Source organism: Orcinus orca, chromosome 16, assembly GCF_937001465.1.
Source record: "Orcinus orca chromosome 16, mOrcOrc1.1, whole genome shotgun sequence".
Lineage (NCBI taxonomy): Eukaryota > Metazoa > Chordata > Mammalia > Artiodactyla > Delphinidae > Orcinus > Orcinus orca.
The window spans coordinates 82,105,326-82,130,493 of NC_064574.1; the positions used below are offsets into that span (position 1 = coordinate 82,105,326).

General features: G+C 43.8%; 1 protein-coding gene and 1 non-coding gene across 5 annotated transcripts in view; one reads left to right on the plus strand and one right to left on the minus strand.

Moving 5' to 3' along the window:
- Positions 1–22,518, plus strand: part of KPNA7 (karyopherin subunit alpha 7) — a 96,261-nt gene extending 73,743 nt beyond the window's left edge. For all 4 annotated transcript variants that reach the window (XM_049699273.1, XM_049699271.1, XM_049699272.1 and 1 more), the window contains 8 exons: positions 3,136–3,218; positions 3,648–3,916; positions 5,303–5,385; positions 7,885–8,148; positions 10,272–10,505; positions 12,013–12,195; positions 15,967–16,113; positions 20,749–22,518. In XM_049699273.1, the coding sequence (XP_049555230.1) occupies positions 3,136–3,218; positions 3,648–3,916; positions 5,303–5,385; positions 7,885–8,148; positions 10,272–10,505; positions 12,013–12,195; positions 15,967–16,113; positions 20,749–20,877 (1,392 nt within the window). In that variant the 3' untranslated portion in view covers positions 20,878–22,518. The remainder of the gene's footprint in view (positions 1–3,135; positions 3,219–3,647; positions 3,917–5,302; positions 5,386–7,884; positions 8,149–10,271; positions 10,506–12,012; positions 12,196–15,966; positions 16,114–20,748) is intronic.
- On the minus strand, positions 1,378–1,568 carry LOC117201023 (U2 spliceosomal RNA). Its single transcript, XR_004482919.1, has one exon. It is a non-coding gene; the product is annotated as a U2 spliceosomal RNA (small nuclear RNA).
- Positions 22,519–25,168: the final 2,650 nt, after the last annotated feature.

Genomic DNA, 25,168 nt, shown 5'->3' on the forward strand with positions numbered 1-25,168 from the left:
AACTATAATCTCTTCAGACATTTTCTTGTGTCCTTTCTCTCTCTCTTCTCCTTCTGGGACCCCTATACTGCGAATGTTGTTGCATTTAGTGTTGTCCCAGAGGTCTCTTAGGCTGTCTTCATTCTTTTTTCTTTATTCTGTTCCACAGCAGTGAATCCCACCATTCTGTCTTCCAGGTCACTTATCCGTTCTTCTGCCTCAGTTATTCTGCTATTGATTCCTTCTAGTGTAGTTTTCATTTCAGTTATTGTATTGTTCATTCTGTTTATTTGTTCTTTAATTCTTCTAGGTCTTTGTTAAATATTTCATGCATCTTCTCAATCTTTGCCTCCATTCTTTTTCCAAGGTCCTGGATCATCTTCACTATCATTATTCTGAATTCTTTTTCTGGAAGGTTGCCTATCTCCACTTCATTTAGTTGTTTTTCTCGGGTTTTATCTTGTTCCTTCATCTGGTACATAGCCCTCTGCCTTTTCATCTTGTCTGTCTTTCTGTGAATGTGGTTTTTGTTCCACAGGCTGCAGGATTGTAGTTCTTCTTGCTTCTGCTGTCTGCCTGCTGTTGGATGAGGCTATCTACTATACTGTCTTTTTTTTTTTGGTACACGGGCCTCTCACTGTTGTGGCCTCTCCCATTGCCGGAGCACAGGCTCTGGATGTGCAGGCTCAGCAGTCATGGCCACTCCACGGCATGTGGGATCTTCCCGGACCAGGGCACGAACTCGTGTTCCCTGCATCAGCAGGCGGACTCTCAACCACTGCGCCACCAGGGAAGCCCTATACTGTCTTTTATATTTACCATTATATTTGCCTTTCTGGTGTTGCTGGTTTCTTCATGTCTTTGGTTATTATCTAGTTTCCAGTACCCGAAGAACTCTCTTCTTGTAGAGTGAGTTTGCTGACAATGAATTCTCTCAGGTTTATCTGAGAATGTCTTAATTTCTCCATTTTATTATAATTTGCCATGTATAGAATTCTAGCTTGACAAACTTGCTCTCAGCATTTTAAATATGTCATTTATGCTTTCTGGGGATAAATCAGCTCTTGATCTTGTTGAGGACTTGTGTATGGTGAGTTGCTTCTCTTTTCCTGATTTCAAAATTCTCTTTTTGTTTTTGGCTTCCAACATTTTATGATGTGTCTGAGTGTGGATCTCTTGGAGTTTTTCCTGTTTGAAGTTCATTAAGCTTCTCAGAGGTGTAGATTAATTTCTTCATCAAATTTGCGATGTTTTTGGAAATCATTTCTTCAAATATACTTTCTGCCCCTTTCTCTCTCTTTTCCATTCTATTATGCATATGCTGTTGATCTGTAAGGCTGTGTTAAGTTTAATCTTCATTTGTTTTTTAATAAAAAACACAGTCTTTATTTCCCTCAAAGGGGGTGCACTATTCCTGGAAGTACAGTAATACCTGGGTCAATGCATGGAGTGGATGGAGCAAAGTTCTATTCCATCTCCTAGTTCCAAAATCCATTTAATATATTGTCCTTGGATAGAGGGTGTGTCAGAAATTAAACTGATAGGAATAGCTACTATTCTTGCTTCTTGGCCTTTTGGCTAAGATCAATTCATTCTTTTTTTCCCTCATGCTGCTTAATCTCAATGGACCCATCTTTAAGTTCACTGATGATTTGTTCTGTGTCTAAGACATCATTCTTATGTCTCTAAGACATCATTCTTAGACTTTCCTTTAGTTCTTTAGACATGCTTTCGTTTAGTTCTTTGAACATACTTAAAGTCTTTGTCTAGTAAGTCCAATGTCTGGGCTCCTCAGGGACAGTTTCTATTAATTGCCTTGTTTTTTGCTTGTATACGTGTATACTTTGAATGTCTTGTAATTTCTTTAACAACTAGTCATTTAAAATAATGTGGCAACTTTGGATATAAAATCTGCCCCCCCACCCCTTGCCCAGGGTTTGTTGTTGTTGCTCATTGTTTGTTCGTCCAGTGACTTTTGAGTTGATTTTGTAAAGTTTGTATTCTTTGTCATGTGTAGGCACTGAATTCTCTGCTCAGTTAGCTTAGTGGTCAGCTAATGATTGGACAGAGATTTCCTTACACACTTGGAAGCAAAAATTCACCCAGTCTTTGCCAAGGCATTCTGTGTGCATGTTGGGGCATGCCTTCAACATTCAACGAGGAAGTTGACAATGCTGCCTTAAACCTTCACTTCCTACTTGCACAGAGCCTCAAAGTCAGCCAGAGGTGAGACCTCAGGGTCTTCTCCATTTTCTATGAGCATGTGCAACGGTTTTATAGAGGCATGTGACCTTCTAGATTTTCAGGAACATGTTGGAGTTCTCAAAGCCCCAATGAACATCTCATTCCCAGCTTTGCCTTTTAAGTTTTTTGGTTAGTCTATTGTTTGCCCCCAACTGTTATCTGACCCCCCCACCCCCCACCCCAAGCAGCTGTGAAGTTGAACCACTTCCTCTAACTGTTTTTAACAAATACCTACAGGGAAAAGACTTTTTGCATTGTGTGAGCTCTGAGTCAAATAAAATAGAATCTTACAAATGAGATCTCCCAGGAAACCACAAGAAGCATCGAATAATAATAATTCTCTGGGACTGAGGCTTTAAGGGAGCACCAACCTGTTCTGCCTCCTCCAGTGGCTGCTGGGCTGTTGGTTTTCAAAGCTACCACAGAGCTGGGGGAGGAGTGGGAATAAGGCAAGGCAAAATGCCATAAGCCTTGCTGTTCTTACTGAGATTTAGACATTTTTCTTGAATAAACCCTTTTCAGCTTGAATATAACAAATTGCTGCAAACCTTTGGTCAGTTTCCAGAGTTCTAAAAAAGTTGATTCTATTTTTCAGGTTTCTTGTTGCTTTTCTGGAGGAGAGAATTTTGAGGTCCTTGTTCTCCCATTTTTGCTGCCACCCACTAGCATGTTTTTACTGCATGGGATAAAAAGGTGCTGGGGATCCAAGGACTTACCTATCCCCCAGAGCATGGGGAGTGTCCCACAAATCAGTGAGACCACCAAATGTTCTTCCTTCCCCTAATACAGACCAGCATACACATTGAGACTTAGTGTTCAAGCCAGCTTCTTCTAATCAGATAGATGGCTAGACTAGATGACCTGTGGTTCCTTTTGGCAGAGACTCTGACTTGAATGTATGTCTCCTCGCAGGTCAGCCTCACCCTGCAAGAAATAATCAATGGTGTCAATGCCTCAGATCCAGAACTATGTTTCCAGGCCACCCAGGCAGCCAGGTATCACCAAACAGACTTGTATTATTGACAGATGCATAGCTAGAAATGGGTTCCAGCAGCCTATTTGGTTTCTTGGCAGTGGCAAAATGCCCACACAATATAAGAAAAGGCCGGTCCATCCAAAAGTGAGACGAAATTGCTCCTCTACACTGTCCTTGAGAACAACTTAAGATATGCAAGTGTGGTCAGAGATGAATGGCTTAATTTAAATTGGCCTCAACAGGAATGGCGGCTCATAGATAATAACTAAAGGGAAAAATATTGCTTCATCACTGCAGAGTGCTACAGGCTGAACTCTAGGATATGAAGGAGCTCTGGCCCAGGGGTTTGTTTCATTTGATAGTTAGGAATGCCAATAACATCCATAAAGGAGGTTCTTCTTACCTGCCTCACAGGACATGTTCTTGTCTTTTCTCTTACACTACGAAGGAAAATGCTGTCCCGGGAAAAGAACCCTCCTCTGAAGCTGATTGTTGATGCAGGGCTCATTCCCAGGCTGGTGGAGTTCCTGAAGTCATCCCTTCATCCCCGCTTGCAGCTCGAGGCAGCCTGGGCTCTGACCAATATTGCCTCCGGTACTTCGGAGCTGACTCGTGCTGTCGTGGACGGAGGGGCCATCCAGCCCTTGGTTGAGCTCCTGTCTTCCCCTCATATGACTGTGTGTGAACAGGCAGTGTGGGCCCTTGGTAATATAGCAGGTGAGGCTCTCCCCTTGGTGGGGGGCAGCGGGCAAAGAAAATGGTGGGCCTTGTGAGTGGCATGCGATGGGAATTCTTTGGGTAGTATTGTAGATCAGACATTTTAAGTATAAATACCTAGCAATGCTGGGAAGAGTAGAACGGGCCTTTCCGAAATTCAGAGTCAAGTTCAGAGACCAAAAATTGAAGCTGAAGCTAGAAGGCATGGTATGTTCTGAAGCTCTAGGCCGCCTAGGGACACCTGCCGAGACTGAGGTCCTACAGCCTCAGGGCTTAGTGGCTTCAGGAACAAAAGACAAGTCTTTGGCTCATGCAATGTGGGGATTTTATAACAGACCCTTACATCACCCAGTACCCTAAAAGAATTCTACCTTCAGTGAAAGTTGCCCAGGGAATACACACGAAAATGTCTGCTTAGTTTAGGATAAAAGTCTCCCCTGAAAACGCAATCCTAAGACTGGCCTCATGGATTTGGGACTGGATACTGTATTCCCCGCATGGTCTGGGAAAACACAGGCTGGGGAGTGAGTGCTGTCAGGTTAGGAACTCCAGGATCCCTGGCTGAATATAAATGTGACGCTCTCTGGGGGAAACAAACTCAGTCGGGCCTCTCAGGATTTTGACAAATTAAGATCAGCCAAATATTAGCAATTTCAAGTTCAGAAAGTCAACAACCCACTATGACTGAGTCAGCAGAAGCAAACAATGTGATTAGATCTCCAAGGACTTCAGAGGATGGAATTAGCAAACACAGAATATAAAATAAGTCTACTTTTTAAAAGCTTGCAGAAATAAAGCAACTATTACAGAGATTTCGTCTCTCATTTTGCTTAGTGCAGTAAGGAACAGGCAAAATCGGGTGGTGTAGTATAACTTATACCTTGCCTGATGATTGAAGAATTACAGGCTGAGACGTCTAGGGTCTAAAATTGGTATTCTAGCCAAAGTAGCAGAAAACTGATGGCTAGAATCTGTCCATCTCCCAGACTTTGTTCTGAGTTGCATTTGGAAGTTACTGCCCCATGTCAAAGCCTTCTGGGAAGACAATTTGGTCCATAGTGGCCTTTGTCTCCTGAGAACCATGCTGTGAGATGCCACCAGCATTTAGAGCGCGCTGCCTGGGCCCAGTTGGCTGGCTCCTTGATGGGTCCAGAGACTCTGCTTATAGCAATCCCTGCTGTGTGGTGCCTGATTTCCACATCAGGCCATCTATTCAACCAACATGTCAGAGACCCAGGGTCTAGTTCATGGCTATACTATCTACTTGCCCAACCCAGGAATGAGTTTTGGCCTCTCCCCCTTTGCAGAGACTTGTGAAGAATTACTCACCCACCCCAGGACTCTCTCTGTTCCCTCTTTGAGTGTCATGTTCTTGTCTATTTGTAGGTGATGGACCAAAATTCAGAGACGACGTTATCTTGAGTGATGCCATTCCACATCTGCTGACCCTGGTTTCATCAAGTATACCAGTGAATGTCTTTTTTTAATTAATTTTATTTATTCATTTATTTATTTGGCTGCGTCGGGTCTTAGTTGCGGCATGCAGGCTCTTTGTTGCGGTGCGCAGGCTTCTCTCTAGTTGTGGTGCATGGGGTCAGTAGGTGCAGCGTGCAGCTCAGTTGCCCCGTGACATGTGGGATCTTAGTTCACTGACCGGGGATTGAACCCGCGTCCCCTGCATTGGAAGGCAGATTCTTAACCACTGGACCACCAGGGAGGTCCCCAGTGAGTGTCTTTTTAATGAGGTAACCTAGTTAGGTAACAGGTTCCCAAAGTTGGGAAATCGCGTATGTAATTCCAAATCAATGCTAGGCCATGTTGTTGCTGCCCGGCCCCCTAACAATAGTAATGATGAACAAGGCCTAGGACTGAATATTACTTTGGGTAGAAGTTGATCCAAATTTGTCCTCAAGGGCAGTAGTGCTGATCTTTCTTTGCGGGGGGCGTTGGGGATTAGAAGAGACCCATTCAAGTTTTTCTAAGCTTACAATCCTGCAAAAGTAGATGACTGAGCTCTCTGTTCCAGGGGTACAGACAGAATTAGCGGCTCACCAGTTCTGTTCCTGGGTAATAAAGAGGGTCTAGGTTGGAAGCTTAGGGTCCAAGTTGATTGCTGTGGCAACACTAGAGGACTCCCTGGGTTAGGAATGGAATTTGGGTTCTAGTTTTGCCTCAAACAAAAATGAAGAGAAGGCAGCTTCCAAAAGTCAAGGGAATAGATGCCCTGCCTTCAAGGTGAGAGAGAACCTGATATGGTTGAACCGGAAAAAGGCTGGCATGACCAAGGGAGCTTGCAAGGAGAGAGCGATATAAGATGACAAGTAGGGCAAGGGACTTAGACATCATCTTGGTGGCAAAAGGAAGGCTTTGGAGGGTTTCAAGGCAGGAAGTAAAGTGGCCTGATTTTCCAGAAAGACCATTCTGGCTGCTTGCTATAGGATTATAGCAGAGGGAGATGGAGAAGCAGATGGACCTGGGTTGCTGCTGTGATGGGCATAGAAGGGGGAGACAGAAAGAAGTGAGGATGCCCTCGGGTTTCAGGTTAGTTTGTTTAGAGCACTGTCCTCCTAGAGATGTGGGGAGGATAGAGGGAAGAAGGAATTGGAGCCTTAGTTGTACCTATTAAGTTGAAGCCAGTGAGAGGCATCATTGCAGCAACAACAGATAGATAGATATGCAGGTCTATCTAGATGATTGTGCATGTATGTGTCATCCAGCTGGGCAAGGTCAGCCAGAGCAGGGATCAGCCAATCTAACCTGGCCAACTGCTTGTTTTTTTAAATAAAGTTTTATTTATTTGAAATAAACAGCCACACCCATTCATTTACATACATATTGTCTGTGGCTTTTGCAGTGTTAGAGGGCAGAATGGATAAGTTGCAACAGAGACCATGTGGCCTGCAAAGTTGAAAAACTTTATTATCTGGCCTTTTACAGAAAAAGTTGGCTGACCTCTGCTCTAGAGTGTGAGGAAAACCAAGACCAAGTCCTGAGGGCTCTGAAATTCAGAACTCAGTAGGACCTGCTAAGAAGAATGAGAAGAAACAGCCCATTTGGCAGTACAACACCAGGCTTGGTGTCACAGATGGCAAAAAGAGCTTTTTCAAAAAGCTTGGATTTGGTGACTTGGAAGGAGCTGATTTCATCACTAACTCCAAAGAAGTAGGGGAAGAAACCAGACTAGAAGGGGTAGAAGAAGGAGATAGACAGTGAATACGGATGCCTCCTTGAGGATGGATTCTGAAAAATAGAAGTGGGGTGATGGCTGGAGAGGCACCAAGGGTAGGGGTTGAATGTCGCAGAGTGTGTTTCTATACTGGTGGGACTGATCCAGAGGAGAGAGGTGATCCTGGGGATGGATGGGAAGACTGATCTTCAAATAGAAGGTCAAAAACGTGGTTAGGACATGTTGGTAGAGTTCATAGGCTGGTGGGAAGACCAAGTAACTCCTGCTTGATCTTTGTTTCATCAATGAGAAATAAAATTAGGTCATCAATCGAGTCAAGTGGGGAAGGACATTTTGAAGAATATAAGGAAACCTCCATCTGACGTTTGCATATAAAACAAAGCTCATTCTTTGCGTTCCTCCTATACTTATTACCTAGAATAAATTCCTGTTTGAAGCTCAAAGGCTTGGGTTCATGCGGGTCGATCCTATTGATCAAAGATGGTCAGGGGGCTTCCCTGGTGGCGCAGTGGTTGGGAGTCCGCCTGCCGATGCAGGGGACACGGGTTCGTGCCCCGGTCCGGGAAGACCCCACGTGCCGCGGAGCGGCTGGGCCCGTGAGCCATGGCCGCTGAGCCTGCGCGTCCGGAGCCTGTTGCTCCGCAGCGGGAGAGGCCACAACAGTGAGAGGCCCGCGTACCGCAAAAAAAAAAAAAAATACACAAAAAAGATGGTCAGGACACATTGCCATTGGTGTTTTCCTTCTTTGCACCCCTTGCTGGAGACAGTCTCCTCGTTACAGGTCACATTCCTGCGGAACATCACGTGGACCTTGTCCAACCTGTGCCGGAACAAGAACCCATACCCTTCTGATCACGCAGTGAAGCAGATGTTGCCCACCCTCTTCCACCTCCTGTGGCACCCAGATGAAGAGGTTCTCTCGGACACCTGCTGGGCTCTGTCCTACCTCACTGACGGCTGTGATACACGCATCGGCCAAGTGGTGGACACGGGGGTCCTGCCCAGGCTGGTTGAGCTCATGAGCAGCTCAGAACTCAATGTCTTGGTAAGTGTCCCGGGTCATGTTGGTCTCTGTAGGGGCCTTCAGATTAGAGTCTGTGGGTCATCGTCACTCGAGCAGGTTCTGTTCTCTCCTACCCCCAAGCCTTCCCCAGCTGACATTCATCCTTTACCTGGAACAAAGCTGTTCATCTTCATTTCCCTGGTCTCTGCTACTCTGTAGCCAAAGACTTGAATCGACTTTGATCCAAAATCCTAGTGGGTATTCAGTGACTTACTTTTTCTTGGTCTGATAACTAGAAAAGATAGAAGAGCACCAATTAAAATTGCTTATAATCCCTCCACCCAGTGAACTATTCTTTTGTGGCCTTTCATTCTACTGGTCTATGCATGTAGACGTTAACAAGTTGGTGTGCATGTTTGTGTGTCTGTGTGTGTGTTTTAACGTGAAGCTCGTAACATTTGAATTTCTTACTCAAGTATAAAAGATAATTCCCCCTTATCCTCTCCCCAGCTGGTTCTCTTAGACTACTTCAGATATAGGTGAAAAGTAAGTAAAACCAAGGTCAAATACTTGACTCTGAGACATATGTCACTTACATAATATACTTCTTGAAAATGTAGTTTGAAGCATGGGTACCCCTTTTGATTTCTATGCCTAATATTGTATATTATGCAGTCTTAGCCATCATCTGTTCTGAGATGAGGGTAGCATTCCTCAGAAGTCAAGGTTAGTTTGGGGATAGTGCCGGGATCATGGAAGGTGTGAAGACAACATCTTCAAGAAGTTGTTCATCGTGGGGGTTTGGGGCCCAACTGCGGCAGTCCTGGCAAGGCTGTGATTGGCCTATGGCACTTCTAACATCTCTCACTCGAGTAGTAGATACCTAGCATGATAGGCTAGGAAAACTCTAGAACTGTTGATGGGCTGTGCTGGGGCTGCCACTACCATGCAGAGAAACCAAAATAAATCCACAGTCAGCCCTCCTAGGACAGTTGTCTTAAGCCCAATCATAGACCCATCCTGGGGACCTTCAAAGTTATTGAGAGAAGGGGCTTCCCTGGTGGCACAGTGGTTGAGAGTCTGCCTGCTGATGCAGGGGACACGGGTTTGTGCCCTGGTCCGGGAGGATCCCACATGCCACGGAGCAGCTGGGCCCGTGAGCCATGGCCGCTGAGCCTGCGCGTGTCCAGAGCCTGTGCTCTGCAACAGGAGAGGCCACAACGGTGAGAGGCCCGCGTACCGCAAAAAAAAAAAAAAAAAAAAAAGTTATTGAGAGAAGCTTTATGAATACACCAAAACAAAAAGGCCACTGAGATTTCACTAGCTCTAATAACATATACAACAGAAACTGTTTTTTTTAATGAGGTTAATTATAGGGACCAGCCTCATTCCCAAAGTGGTTTGTGGTTGTTGACTAGTTATTTATTTATTTAAATTTATTTATTTATTTATTTATATTTTATTTTTGGCTGCATTAGGTCTGTTGCTTCGCGCAAGCTTTCTCTAGTTGCAGTGAGCAGGGGCTACTCTTGGTTGCGGTGCACGGGCTTCTCATTGCAGTGGCTTCTCTTGTTGTGGAGCACAGGCTCTAGGCGCGCGGGCTTCAGTAGTTGTGGCTCGCGGGCTCAGTAGCTGTGGCTCGCGGGCTCTAGAGCGCAGGCTCAGTAGTTGTGGCGCACTGGCTTAGTTGCTCCACAGCATATGGGATCTTCCCACCCTAGGGCTGGAACCCGTGTCCCCTGCGTTGGCAGGTGGATTCTTAACCACTGTGCCACCAGGGAAGTCCCTACAACAGAAACTTGATACTCGTGCTAAGTACAAATTCAGTAGAAATTATTACATTGTAAAGGCAACCATCAATTTACCAATTTTCCCAATGTAAGGATATGAAAAGGACAGCATCATTTGATAATATATCTCTTGACCTCTATACCACTTGAGCTGGAACTACTGGGAGGCTAGCGAGTACCTTTAAACTATGTAAACAGCCATGGATGCACAGAATTAATTAGGATCGTGGATATAATCATTGTTCACAGGCTTCCAGAAAACCATCAGCACAGCACGATGGATGTTTGGGAGGGCACGGAGCTTGGTGCAATGGTCACCTTCCACGGTGATGAATTCATGGTACTTGGTGACACTTTCTCACCTTGTTCTTCCAGACCCCCTCTCTGCGCACTGTGGGGAACATTGTCACAGGGACGGACCACCAGACCCAGCTGGCCCTGGACGCAGGCATCCTAGCTGTGCTGCCCCAGCTCCTCACACACCCCCGCTCCTCCATCCAGAAGGAGGCAGCCTGGGCCCTAAGCAACGTGGCCGCGGGGCCCCGCCAGCACATCCAGCAGCTGATCGCTTGCGGTGTGCTGCCTCCCTTGGTGGCTGTTCTAGAAAACGTAAGTGGCCCACGTGACAAAAGGTTACTCTCCAGCGGGCCCTGTGTTGAACTTCTTTAGCTCTTCAGAGGCAGGCTGAGAAGCAAAACTAATTGAGATCACGACGAACCTATGAAACATTAAGTTTCCTAACTCTCCCTGAAAAAAAGAAAGGGGCATCCCATTTTGAACAATCCATTAAAAATTTAGAAGACTCAGCAAGAATTGGCCAGTGAAAAGGTGATCCCACAGCTCAAATACCCAGAGGAATCTTGAGCTGGTAAATACTGGCTCATCTCTAGCGTTAAAAGAATGTGCCATCTACTCTCCTTGGCAAAAAGGGGTGAGGTTTGGCTTGGTTTTGTTTTAGGAGGAAAAACGTATCGGGTTACAGTGATATTATACCCTGAAGACTTTGCAGTGTAAAAATCACATTGATGAAAGGGGTAATATATATAGAAAATCCAGATATAACAGTAGAAATACAATAAAGCTTCCTTCTTCCTCCTGATTCCTACTTCCTTTCCCCAGGACAATTAAGAGGGTCAGCATTTCTTTTTGTCACCTTTTAGTGGATGAGCTATGTTTAAACCATCGACTTGTGAGACAAGTCAGGAGTGGTGACCTGGGGTTGCGGACAGAGGTTACTGAGTAGGATGGGGAAAAGGAGGCACTGGCCGTGTCCTGCTCTCAGGTCGGCTGGTGGGTTCCCAGGTGTGCATTAGGTACAAAAAGGTAGCCCAGGTTTGCTACCCAAATCATGGCATCTTCCAGTCTATCGGACACTTCCTATCCTGCTGTGAGTCTGTACGTATTCTAATCAGAAACCTCTAGTCAGGATCAAGGAGTAATCTTTTTTCAAACTGTACCTTTTGAACTATAGCTTGCTTGGAGCCATACGTTTTTTGTTTTGGTTTGGTTTTTTTGGTGTTTTGTTTTTTTTTTAACTTTGTTTTAAACTGAGTCAGTTTTCCCCAGCCATAAAATGGGAATAACTCCTCCTTCAAAGGGATAGAAGGATCTGTGATAAATGGCTCCCTCTCTCTGGGCCAAGTGCTTTTTATAAATGTAAATGATGCGTTGAGTGATATTTCAGTGGCTTTCCTCTGTCCCCTCCAGACTGTGTGCTCAACTTTGTAGCTCTGGAGCTTCTTGTCCAAAGTTTTACTGGAGCAGAAAGACTAGAAATGTAGCCATGGGTCACTATAACCTAAAATCCCTAATTTGTATTGATTGGGTGATGTTGGTTCTCTTTTTCCGATAACCTGACTTAAGAAAGTGAGTCTGTTTGAATTTAGAACCTCCCTCTAAGACCCCACATGAGTCTGCCTTTCCTCCTCCTTGGCTTCTCAAAGATGCTGTCTTCTGCTCAAAAACTAAAGGCAGGTTGCCAAGGGATTCTGTGTAAATTGCACATATAGTCCTGGGAATTAGGTAGTCCAGCCTACCTAGAAATTGAACCATGTTTGCATCACTATATTTAAATTCTTCAGGATCTGTCAAGAATGGAAATGTTCTCTCTCTGCAGGGAGAATTTAAAGTCCAGAAAGAGGCTGTCTGGACAGTGGCTAACTTCACAACTGGGGGCACCGTGGACCAGTTGATCCAGCTTGTCCAGGCTGGAGTCCTGGAGCCACTAATAAATCTTCTCACCATCCCAGACACCAAAATTGTTCTCATCATTCTCGACATCCTCTTTTTTATCCTCCAGGTGAGCTGTTCTGAACAGGTGGGTTTCTAAATAGCAGTCTCTAAATTAAGATGTTTAATTTGGTCCTTAAAACCTAACTAGGGGCTTCCCTGGTGGCGCAGTGGTTGAGAGTCCGCCTGCCGATGCAGGGAACACGGGTTCGTGCCCCGGTCCGGGAAGATCCCACATGCCACGGAGCGGCTGGGCCCATGAGCCATGGCTGCTGAGCCTGCGCGTCTGGAGCCTGTGCTCCACAATGGGAGAGGCCACAGCGGTGAGAGGCCCGCATACCACACACACAAAAAAACAAACAAAAACAAAAAACCTAACTAGGATTCTCTTTTCCTCTCTACTTCCTCACCCCCTCCCTTTGTCCACACATCCTGTGGATGACAAGACAAGAGGCCTTTCAAAGAAGGTCCATCATCTTCATTTTCTCAGATAAGTGTTTGTGTGCCCAGCACTGTTTTAGATGTTCAGGAAATGACAAAGCAAAGTCCTTGTTCTATAGAGCTTTTGTATTAGTGGGGAGGGGAACAGACATCAGATAGAGAGTTATGGGTAAAATATATCTGATAGAGGGGTAGTTACTGATGGCCCAGAGTGGAGAGGGGATGGTGATCTCTTATATGTAGTAGTTAGGAGAAACTTCACTGAGGAAGGACATTTGAGCAAAGACCTGAAAGAAGTAAGTGAGTCCTGTGGATACCTGGGAAAGAGCACTCTAGGTGAAGGAAACCTTAAAAAGCAAGGAGGGGGGTGTGGCCAGAGCAGAACAAAGGGATGAAAGGTGGTGGGAAACAGGCTCAAGGGACCCAGGGACCAGATCACGGAAGGTCTGTGAGAACGTGGACTTGCTCTGAGTGAGAAGGAGAAACCAATCAAAGGTCTGAAGCAAGAAAAAAATAGTCAATGAGCCACGTGGCTGGCTCTTTTGGAAGACTGAAACATAGAATATAGTTGAAGGAAGCAGCAGGACGTTAGCGATGATAGATCTCCAGGGACCATACTAGAGTTCCTTTTCCATTCAGCTATGTGGCTGGGAAAATGGACTACAAAGCCTTGAATTAGAATTCTAGAAAAGTCTTATTTCTGAAATGTAAGTTAAACCAATATTTACAAACTATTTGTGTCGGTTGTATACTGAACAACAAATTACTCATTGGTGGCTTAAAACAAACATTTATTATCTCACATGTTTTCTGGAGTTAGGAATCTGGAGGCAGCATAGTTGGATGGTTCTGGCTCAGGGTCTTTCATGAAGTTCAAGATGTAAACTGGGGCTGCAGTTTCATCTGAAGGCTTGGTGGAGGCTGGAGGATCAGCTTCCAAGATGACTCACTCACATGCCTAGAAAGTTATTCTTACCACATGGATTCCCTGGGACTGCTTGAGTGCCCTCGCATCATGGCAACTGGCTTCCCCTGAAGCAAGTGACCTTAGAAAGCAAAGTGGAAGCCCCAATGTCTTTTATGACCTGTGAAGGAGGTTATTTCAACAGCATCCTATTGGTTACACAGATCAGTCCATTTCAACATGGGAGGGGGCTACACAGGGGCATAAATACCCAGAGGCTGGGATCATCTCAGGCCATCGTGGGGGCTGGCAATATTCATTTGGTTAAGGTCTTTTTATATGTGACTAAGCCATTTGAAAAGTTTCAAAGTAACACTGGAGGACTCCTTTTATTTATTTTTATTTATTTATTTTTGGCTGTGCTGGGTCTTCATTGCTGCACACAGGCTTTCTCTAGTTGCAGCTACTCTTCGTTGTGGTGCATGGGCTTCTCATCGCGGTGGCTTCTCGTTGCAGAGCACGGGCTCTAGGCGCGAGAGCTTCAGTAGTTGTATCACATGGGCTCAGTAGTTGCGGCACACGGGCCCCAGAGCATGTGGGCTTCAGTAGTTGCGACTTGGGGGCTCTAGAGCACTGGCTTAATAGTTGTGGTACATGGGCTTAGTTGCTCCGTGGCATGTGGGACCTTCCCGGACCAGAGCTCGAACCTGTGTCTCCTGCATTGGCAGGCAGATGCTTAACCACTGGACCAGGGAAGTCCCCAGAGGACTCCTTTTAAAAGCTCACTTAAAGCATCCTTTTCATGTAACAGTCCTGGAAAGAACTGACCTGAGTCAAGAACAGATTGGAAACAGCCCAATTAGACGCTTAGACTTTGAGCAAATCACAGACACAGAGTACCCACTTGGCAGCCAGAGGCGAAGTTGGACATAAAAAAGTGTGACAGCACACTTGGGGGGCTATAGAAATTTAAGTTTATCTCATTCATTTGAATTAAACACTTGGGATATTTTTTCTTGGGAGAGTCTGGGCAAATCCCATCTGATGGACCAGTGAAGCCCCTATATCAGACAGTGGCACGTGGGACACTGAGAAAAATCACGATGAGATAGAAAACAGTTTCAAGTGGGCAGCAGAGTGCAGTTGTGGTTCTCTGAGGTAACTTGGGGGCCATCTGCTGTTCTGTCAAAGTCCAGAATCCTTCTCCAGGGCTCCTACTGCCCTGGGGCATCCCCCACTTCCCAGTTTTCTTGGAGGCTCACCTAGCACATTGGTTCTTACCTCCATGTTTTCACTGAAAGCCAAGAGCTCATTTTGAATGTACAGATAGGACTAGAAGGTATCAAGGCTTAGATAAAAGTGAAAACTCTCATCAGATAAATTATGGCCTAAACAATATTTAATTTGATCCATAGGAAGGTTTGGGTTTTTTGTTCGTTTGTTTGTTTTTATTACTGTTCACAAAATAGTCAGCAGAACCCTATAGGATGCCAAAGTTGTTTCTTTCTCTCTCTCCACTTCCCCCAAATATTCTGTTTATCTGGACCACTCCCTTTTCTATAAATATGCAGCACTTATTCCCTCACAACTTTGTCCTTGCCATTCCTTCTCTTGGGGATGCTGTTACCCTGTGATGGACCCTGGCACCATACTATCCATTAAGAACTCGATACTTTCCAAGCCTCTTGTACACATCTTCTTTCTATAAATTAAAACTCTGATCATTTATTACACTTTCTTTTTTTAATTAACTTTTTAATTGAAGTATAGATGATTTACAATGTGTTAATTTCTGCTGAACAGCAAAGTGATTCAGTTATACAAATATATACGTTCTTTTTTATATTCTTTTCCAATATGGTTTATCCCAGGATATTATACTTTCTATGTCTCCCCCGATAGTGTGAGTTATGAAAAGGCTTTCTCTAAATCCTACCTTTATTTCTAGTTTTGTGTTCCTTGCTCGTAGTATATGTACAAATGTTGAGTGAGTGAATACCCATGGATGAGAAATCCAATGATCAGCATTGGATGAAATCAAATCACATCATTTGTTTCCAGGGACCTCATTAGTTGCCATGGTGTGGCTTCTGTCACCCAGGGTCTCCTGCCCGACCCCTCAAGGCTTTCCAGGGAGTGCAGGGCCAGAACATCTGCATTTACATAGCATCACTTGAACATTCTTTTCTCTGTTTTTAAAGCAATCTCTATTAATTAGAAGAGAGATACCTACCAAATAGTGTTTAGTGATGGATATATAGATGATGGCATATTCAGAAAAAAAAAATACTGTATTTTGTGCAATGAAGATAAACCTCAATAGACAGATGACAAATATCCAAAATGAGAGGAAGACAATGCAATTTTAAGTCAGTCTGGGAAAATAACACTACAACTGCCCATTCTGGAGTGGGTGGCTTTCATCCGATTCTGCTGAGGTGAAGCCCCACGTCCTAAGCGCTTTGGTGCAGAGTCTCACTCTTCTACGGCCCACAGGCAGCAGAGAAGATTTCTCAGAAGGAAAGCATGTGTCTGCTGATAGAAGGACTCGGTGGGATTGATAGAATTGAGGCTTTGCAACTTCACGAGAACCGTCAGATTGCCCTGACTGCTCTGAACATTACTGAGAGACACTTCTCTGAGGTAAGTGCCCAAACCTCCTGGGCAGGTGATCACCTGGCAGGTACCTGAGCTGTTCCTGGGATGTGGGTGATGGACAGGCGGGCTTCTCTCATGACTTGGCCCTGAGCTTCTCCCCATCCATGTTATCCAGGCCACCTTTGAGTGGCAGCTTCCTGGCTCCTGGAAGCTGTTCTAGACCCATTAATCTCATAGAAGTTTGTTCTGCTGCCTCTGGTGTAGAATTTCACTCGTTTTTGTTTTTGTTTTCCCCTACTCGCCTCTCTTAGGGGAGGGAGAGGGGGAAGAAAGGAGTATGATGCTAAAGTGACTTTGTACTGAGAAATACAAACAATGAAGGCAGGCCCAGCTTTTGAACAAACTTTTTTGCTACTTACTGCATTTTGTCTCTTTCCAGAATATGTTGATTGGGAATGAACTAAACAAAAGGCTCCCAGAATTCCTGCAGGAGCAGGGAATAATGATCAGAGAGCATTAGATACTTTTTAAAAGCTTTTTATTATAGTAAAACATATGTAACATAAAATTTACCATGTAAATCTTTTTTTTTTTAATTTTTGGCCACACCCCACAGCATGTGGGATCTTAGTTCCCTGACCAGGGATCACACCGCAGCCCCCGCACTGGAAGGCAGAGTCTTAATGACTAGACCGCTGGGGAAGTCCCTACCATGTAAATCATTTGTAAGTGTACAGTTCACTGGCATTAGGTACATTTCACACTGTTGTGCAACCATCACCACGTTCCATCTCCAGAACTTTTCCAAATGAAAACTCTGTCCCCATTAAACACTAAATGCCCCGTTTCCCACCCCCCAACTCCCCACCAGGCCCTGGTAACCACCATCTTACTTTCTGTCTCTGTGAATTTGACTACTAAGTGCCTCATAAGAGGAATGGTATGGTATTTGTCCTTTTGTGACAGGCTTTTTTCACTTAGCATAATGTCTTCAAGTTTCATCTGTGCTGTAGCATTTGTCAAAATTTCCCCCCTTAAGCCTAAATAATACTCTGTTGTATGGGTATACTACATTTTGTTCATCTATTCACTGATGGACACTTGGGTTGTCCTTTTGGCTATTATGAATAATGCTGCTATGAATATGGGAGTACAGATATGTCCGAATTCCTCCTTTTATCTCTCTGGGGTAGATACCCAGAAGTGGAATTGTTGGATCATATGGTAATTTTGTTTTTCATTTTTGAGGAACCACCATATTGTTACCCATAGTGTATATACCATTTTACATCAACACACAAAGGTTCCCATTTTTCAACATCTTCACCAATGCTTGTTTTCTGTTTCTTTTTGTTGTTGTTTTGTTTGTTTGTTTTCTTGTGTTTTATTTTTTGATCATAGCCATTTTAATGGGTATGAAGTGGTATCCCATTGTGGTTTTTCTCTTCCAGTTTTATTGAGATAATTGACATAAAGCACTGTATAAGTTTAAGGTGTACAGCATAATGATTTGATGTACATACATCATGAAATGATTAGCACAATTAGTTTAGTGAACATCCATCATATCATAGGTATAAAATAAAAGAAATAAAAGGAAAAAATTTTTTTCCTTGTGATGAGAACTCTTAAGATTTACTCTAACAACTTTCGTATATAACATACAGCAGTGTCTTTTAAATTAATTAATTAATTTATTTATGTATTTTTGGCTGCGTTGGGTCTTGTTGCTGCGCACAGGCTTTCTCTAGTTGTGGCGAGTGGGGGCTACTCTTTGTTGTGGTGCATGGTCTTCTCATTGTGGTGGCATCTCTCGCTGCGGACCACGAGCTGTAGGTGCACGGGCTTCAGTAGTTGTGGCTTGTGAGCTCTAGAGCGCAGGCTCAGTAGTTGTGCACACAGGTTTAGTTGCTCTGCGGCATGTGGGATCTTCCTGGACCAGGGATCAAACCCGTGTCCCTTGCATTGGCAGGCAGATTCCCTTGCATTGGCAGGCAGATTCTTAACCACTGCACCACCAGGGAAGTCCCAGCAGTGTTAATTATATTACTTATGTTGCACATTACATCCCTAATAACCATTTATCTTATAACTAGAAGTTTTTACCCTTTGACTGCCTTCATCCAATTTGCCTTCCCCTCCCCCCCGCCACCTCTGGTTACCACAAATCTGATCTCTTTTTCTATGAGTCTGCTTGTTTTTGAAGTATAATTAACCTATAATACTATGTTAGTTCCTGATACACAGTATACTGATCTGATATTTCTATACCTTTTTAAATGTATAGGAAATGATCAAGGTAAGTCTAGTTACCATATGTTGCCATACAAAGATATTACATATTCCTATATTCCCCATACTGTATATTTCATACCCATGACTCATTTATAACTAGAAGTTTGTACTTCTTAATCTCCCTCACCTATTTCTTTCATCCCCCTTCCCTCTGGCAACCATCTGTTTGTTCTCTCTACCTATGACTCTATTTCTGTTGTGTTTGTTTTGCTTTTTAGATTCCATATATAAGTGAAATCATACAGTATTTGTGTTTGTCTGACTTACTTCACTTAGCACGGTGCCCTGTAGGTCCATCCATGTTGTTGCAAATGGCAAGATTTCATTCTTTTTATGGCTGAGTAATGTTCCATTGTGTGTGTATATATATATATATATATATATAATATCATATCATTTATCCATTCATCTATCAGTGGGCACTTAGGTTGCTTCCATATTTTGGCTATTGTAAATAATGCTGCTATAAACATTGGGATGCATGTATCTTTTCATACTAGTGTCTTCATTTTCTTTGGGTATATACCCAGGAGTGGAATTACCGTATCATATGGTAGCTCTGTTTTTAATTTTTTTGAGGAACCTCCATACTCTTTTCCACAGTGGCTGCACCATGTTACATTCCCACCAGCAGTGCACGAGGGTTCCCTTTTCTCCACACCCTCGCCAGCACTTTTTTTTTTTTTTTTTTTTTTTTTTGCGGTACGCGGGCCTCTCACTGTTGTGGCCTCTCCCGCTGCAGAGCACAGGCTCCGGACGCTCAGGCTCAGCAGCCATGGCTCACGGGCCCAGCCTCTCCGCGGTATGTGGGATCTTCCCGGACCGGGGCACGAACCCGTGTCCCCTGCATCGGCAGGCGGACTCTCAACCACTGCGCCACCAGGGAAGCCCCCTCTGCCCATTTTTAATCAGGGTTTTTTTTTTTTTTTGGATGCTGAGTTATATGAGTTGTATATTTTGGATATTAACCCCATATCAGATATATCATTTGCAAATATCTTTGTCCATCCAGTAGGCAGCCCTTTTCATTTTGTTGGTAGTTTTCTTTGCTATGCAGAAAGCTTTTTCATTTTCTATAGTACCATTGTTTATTTTTGTTTCCCTTACCTGAGGAGACCTATCCAAAAAAAATATTACTAAGACTGGTGTCTGTGTTTTCTTCCAGAAGTTTTATGGTTTCAGGTTTTATATTTAAGTCTTTAATCCATTTTGAGTTTATTTTTGTATATGGTTTGAGAAAGTACAGTTTGATTCTTTTGTATGTAAACTGTCCAGTTTTCCCAACACCATTTTTTGAAGAGGCTGTCTTTTCCCCATTGTATAGTCTCGCCTCCTTTGTCGTAGATTCATTGACTCTTTGTAGTGTTCCATTAGATATTTTTCATATGAGGAAGGTGAGATCAAAGTTCCTAAGTGGCCAGGTAAAGATGGGACTAGGGGTTTACACTCTGTTAGGTGTCAAACTTGAATCATTAGCAAAATCCAGAGCCATACAGTAGATATGACCAGATTGGTAGCTCTTCCTAATGAGTGGCAGCTAATCTTAGTTTGGGACCAAGAGGATGCTCTCAAAGCAGAGAAGACCCAGAACAGTGATTAGCATCTTCTGGGTTAAAGCCTCCTAAGAGAACCTTGTAATTAGGAAACTCATCCCTTAAAGGGGAGACGGCTCCTGAGGACTCCTCCAAGGGCTCCAAGTTAAAGACTTCTGACCTAGAAGCAATTGCTACACCTATCATACCCTTAACTCAATGTAAGGTTAATGTTCTTTATAGCAAAACTGCTTTTAAAAATAAGCCAGACACAGGGGACTTCCCTGGAGGTCCAGTGGTTAAGACTCTGCCTTTCCAATGCAGGGGGTGCAGGTCCGATCCCTGGTTGGGGGAACTGGATCCCACATGCCACGCGGTGCGGCCAAAAAAAAAAAAAAAGCCAGACACAAAAGGACAAATACTGTATGATTCCACATACATGAGGGACCTGGAGTGGTCAAATTCATAGAGACAGGAAGTAAAAGGGTGGTTGCCAGAGGCTGGGAGGGAGATGGGAATGGGGAGTTGTTTAATGGGTACAGAATTTTGGTTTGAAATGATGATAAAGCTCTGGAGACAGATGGTGGTGGTGGCGAAGTAATGCCACTGAATTGTCTACTTCGTGGTGAAAAAGGGTAAATTTTACGGGATGTATGTTTCACCACATGCACAAACTGCATTTAAGGTCCATCCTGAGCAATAGTTCAATGCTTCTCTCCTTTGATCTCTCCTCTGAGGGAGCCTCAAGTCTGACAGAGCAAATTCTAATCCACAGAAGATGTGAAGGAGTCAATTGTGCAGGAATAATGTGCTGAGAGCCTGGAGGTATAACAGTGTCTCTTCTCCCCTGAAGGAAGAAGAAACTGGCACAACCTTACCAGCCCGGGACCAAGGTCATGAATTCTTAAAGCACTTAACAAACACATACCAAAGCTCCACAACTCCTAAATCAGGGACCAGACCCAAAGAGTCACCTCTTTAAGAACCCCTTCCCCTTGGTGTACTACAGGTATAAAGCTTTTAAAATTTGAATGATAATAAAAATTTCCACACTTTCACCTCCATCTGTCAAAAATGCAGTTAAACCACTCGTACCTTAAAGCCATGTGGACTCCATCTCCTAAGAACATGTGGTTTAGTGGTTACCTTTCAGGATCTTCAAGGAAGATCTTCAGAGTGGGATGGTCTATAGCTACCTAGACAAAATTTGAGTTGCAGTTTAACCAGTATTTCTTATATTTATTTGACGGTGGGCCCCCTTCCCTTTTCCTTGTCATGTAATGCCTGTTAATATAGAACATTCTTCAAGGAGAGCTGGGTGGGCAGTGGTCAAAGGGAGAGAGTGACTGGGATGGGAAAGACCTAGAAACACAGTACTAGGTGGCGTGGGAATGGATGTGGGGTATGCTTAAAGGAGGATTGGACTCGATTTGTATGATGTGAGTGTAGAGATTAAATCAAGTTATATTTTGCTCTAAAGCGTCCCACGGAAATGTCATGCCCAAAGCACGGTCTTTGCTGGTCCTTGACAGGTAAGGAGGAAAGATGTGTGGGTGTCCATCCAAAATATGGCTGGAAGGCAGTTCGTGGTCTCACAAGCTTCTCATCCAGTTGTGAGAACAAATCTATGATTCAGTGGACACTGGGCTTTCCAGTCAGTATCTCATCTCCTTTTGGGGTGACTCCGCCAGCTGCTGAGGGCTGTGTTGGGGGGATGGGATCCTCTAAGGGTTCTGCTCTCCCACATGGAAATGGAGGGGACCTGGGAGATTCCTCTCAACTCCCTCTTTTGTTCATCAGCTCAGAACCTCCTAGTTGGGCACATCTTTGGCTAAGCAGAATCTCATTCTCTGAGGACCTTGAATCTGAGACCCAGGCATTGAGCCCAGAAGAAACAGAGAACTGGGAAGTGTTTGCTTCAGCGGCAAGGCTTTACACTCAGTGGAATGGATGTCCTCAGTGGTTGTCTGCTTCCTGCTTCTCCAAGGCTGCCCTTTGGACCTATACATTCTCCCATATTCCTCCCATAGACTGTCTTATATATAGAGAGATATATATCTTGGCTGCGCCACGCGGCTTTCAGGATCTTAGTTCCCTGACCAGGGATTGAACCCCGGCCACGGCAGTGAAAACGCTGAGTCCTAACCACTGGATCACCAGGGAATTCCCTAGATTGTCTTTTTTAAAGTAGCTATAGTTAGTTTCTGTTGCTTGCTGCTGAAGAATCTTAACTGACACACATGAAGAGTGAAAAACTAAACCATAACTAGTTATTATTTAAATCCAAAAGCTCTATTACGTCTCATTCTGTCAAGTTCGTGTATAAAATTTGAATTTTTAAGTTAAAAATATGCAAAAAATATATAAATTATATATCAAATATATTACTAGTGTATATATAATATCTTATCTATTATATATAAATATACTTAAAAAAAATGAAAGACAAAACAAAGAATGGGAAAAAAGGTAATCCTTCCACTCCAGCACAACTTTTTTTTTTTTGCCACACCACGCGCCATGTGGGATCTTAGTTCCCCGACCAGGGTCCCCAGCACAACTAGTTTTATGTTTGCTGTTTCCCTTCCAGTTTGAGTCAACATACCCCTCCCTTTTTTTTTTTAACCTGATTCGGATCAGATTTTTTCAACATTTTAAAACATCACTTTTCCCCCCTATCAGAGGGGAAGGCAGAAGGTGAGGTGGCTTACAAAAATACTTCTTTGAGAGAAAAACATTTTAATTAAAAAAAGTTTGGGGCTTCCCTGGTGGCGCAGTGGTTGAGAGTCCGCCTGCCGATGCAGGGGACACGGGTTTGTGCCCCGGTCCGGGAAGATCCCACGTGCCGCGGAGGGGCTGGGCCCGTGAGCCATGGCCGCTGAGCCTGCGCGTCCGGAGCCTGTGCTCCGCAACGGGAGACGCCACAACAGTGAGAGGCCCGCGTACCGCAAAAAAAAAAAAAAAAAAAAGTTTGAAGCCCTGTCAAGGTTAGTCACGGTTGCCCAAATGGTCTGGCCTTGCTGGCTCTTAACTGTTAGCCTCTTTTCTCTCAGCTATTCTTTACTAAAATTGCACAGCAAAGGAGTATTTATAGTTTAAAGATACTGATACCAACTTGTCTAGCAGGGTTTTAAATACAGGAGTTATTTGCCTATTGTACATGGTTTGGGTGCAAAGAGATGGTGTTAGTCACCTTCTGGCTGGATGCCTGCGTGCTTGGACTAGGGATGTTGCAGTGACTGGCAGAGAAACAGACAGGAAGGAAGGAATAACTGGCTCTGTCAATTTCACGATGTAAAAGCTACAGGGAAAAACTCTGACCCTCATGCATTTACCCCCAATTTGTTATATACCGTAGAAGAAATGTCAGTCTCTTGGTTAACCACGTACGATTCATAATTCATCTGCTGTTTTTCTGAAACGTGGAGTGACTGTTTAACCATAATAGCACGTGACCCTTTAGGCATAGCAGAGAAGATAACTGGACTTGAACTCGCAAGCTCTGGACTCCAGACCTGGCTCCTTTTCTAAATCCTCTGCTCTCTTTGCGCCTCACCCGTCAATTCTTCTCGTTCCTTTGGTCTTCAGGTTTTCATCTGTGAAATAAGGATTAGATAAGTTAACAGTCCTATAATGTTTGCATGTATTTTATTTTACATGAGACTCATGACCTGAGAAGTAGGTGAGGCAAAAATGATCAATTTCCAAGTAAAGAAGCTGGAGCTCACAAGGTTATCTAATTTGTCTTGCATCTTTTAGTAAGGGACAGAGCAGGGCCTCGGGTACCACCTGACCGCAGGGCAGCTTGCTTCTTCCGGAACAAGTAATCTGAGGGTGTGTGCATGGGAGAGAAAAAGAGTGCCCAAGACAGAAGTCACAGACCTTTATAACCTAACCTCAGAAGGGATATAGCATCCCTCCTGCCATCTGCTATTGGTTGTACAAACGAACCCTCATAGAAAGTGGGAGGGGCTACACAGGTGTGTGCGACCAGGAGACAGGAATCACTGGATGCCACCTTGGAGGCTGGCTACCACGCCTTGCCACGCTACCATGTGTTCGCATTTGAAAAGACCTCATTTAGGTGATAGCCTAGAGCCCGTGAAGTCTCAGCAAAGAAATAGATGAAGAAGAACCAAATGGAAATTTTAGAACTGAAAAATACGATAACTGAAACTAAAACTTTACTGGATGGGCTCAACAGCAGAATGGAGGAGACAGAGGAAAGAACCGGGCTACCTGAAGAGAGAACATTAGAAAGAAGCACCTAGATCCAACTACCAGTTTACAGGAAATCCAGAGGACAGAGGAAAATGTGAAGCTGCACTTCAGATATGCCCTCGGCGAAATCCAGGCTGGAAGAAACTCTGCAGGACAGACAGCTCAGTTTCCTCATTTAATAAATTTCAAATAAAAAATTGCACATTGAGGGAACCTGTAAAAGACATATTGACCAGCTGGAATGTGTATTTGTATTATTTGTATTCTGATTACAACAAATGTAAAAATAAAACACATTGGACATTTGAGACATTGGAAACTTGAACATTGAATTGAGGTTTGATATTAAATAATTGTTAATTTTTTTAGGTTTAATATTAGGGTTATGTTAATTTAAAATGTCATTTTAAAGAGATATGTACTGAATGATTACAGATGCAATGATGTTTGGAATTTGTTTCAAAGTAATATGGGATAAGGAAGTAGAAAAGAAATATATTTTGTGCATCTGACAATGTGGTGATGGCTGGTGATGGGTCCATGGTAGGGGTAGTTATTATACTATTCTGGGGTTTTTTTGCCCTGTGTGGATATTTGAAGTTCTCCATAATTAAAAGTTAAAAAGAAACCCTTATGTCCTCTTACTCCAGGGGGCTGATCATCTGACCCTTCCCCTGGCAGTAAATTGGAAGTTTTCTCAATTGGGTAAAAAAGGTCTTTGTACTAGAATACATTGGGCAACGTTGAAAGCAGATTTATCGTGCTGAATGCAGGGGAATTAAATAAATTACATAGGGAACAGTGAGCACCCCCTCATCCCCACACCCCACTGGGTAAATGGAATGCTCTCAGCCAGGTGTAGATCCTCCAAGTAGGAGACTAGAAGATCCTTCTCTGGGAAATCTGACCACCCGAGAGAAAAGACCTAAAGACACTGGTGTTGTGGGCTCCACAAGGAAACAACCAGTCAGATTATCCCAGGGTCTCAGAGCTTCCGATCAGCTTTTTAGCACCTCACTCTTAAATGAACAGGCCAAGGGCCACCAGGAATC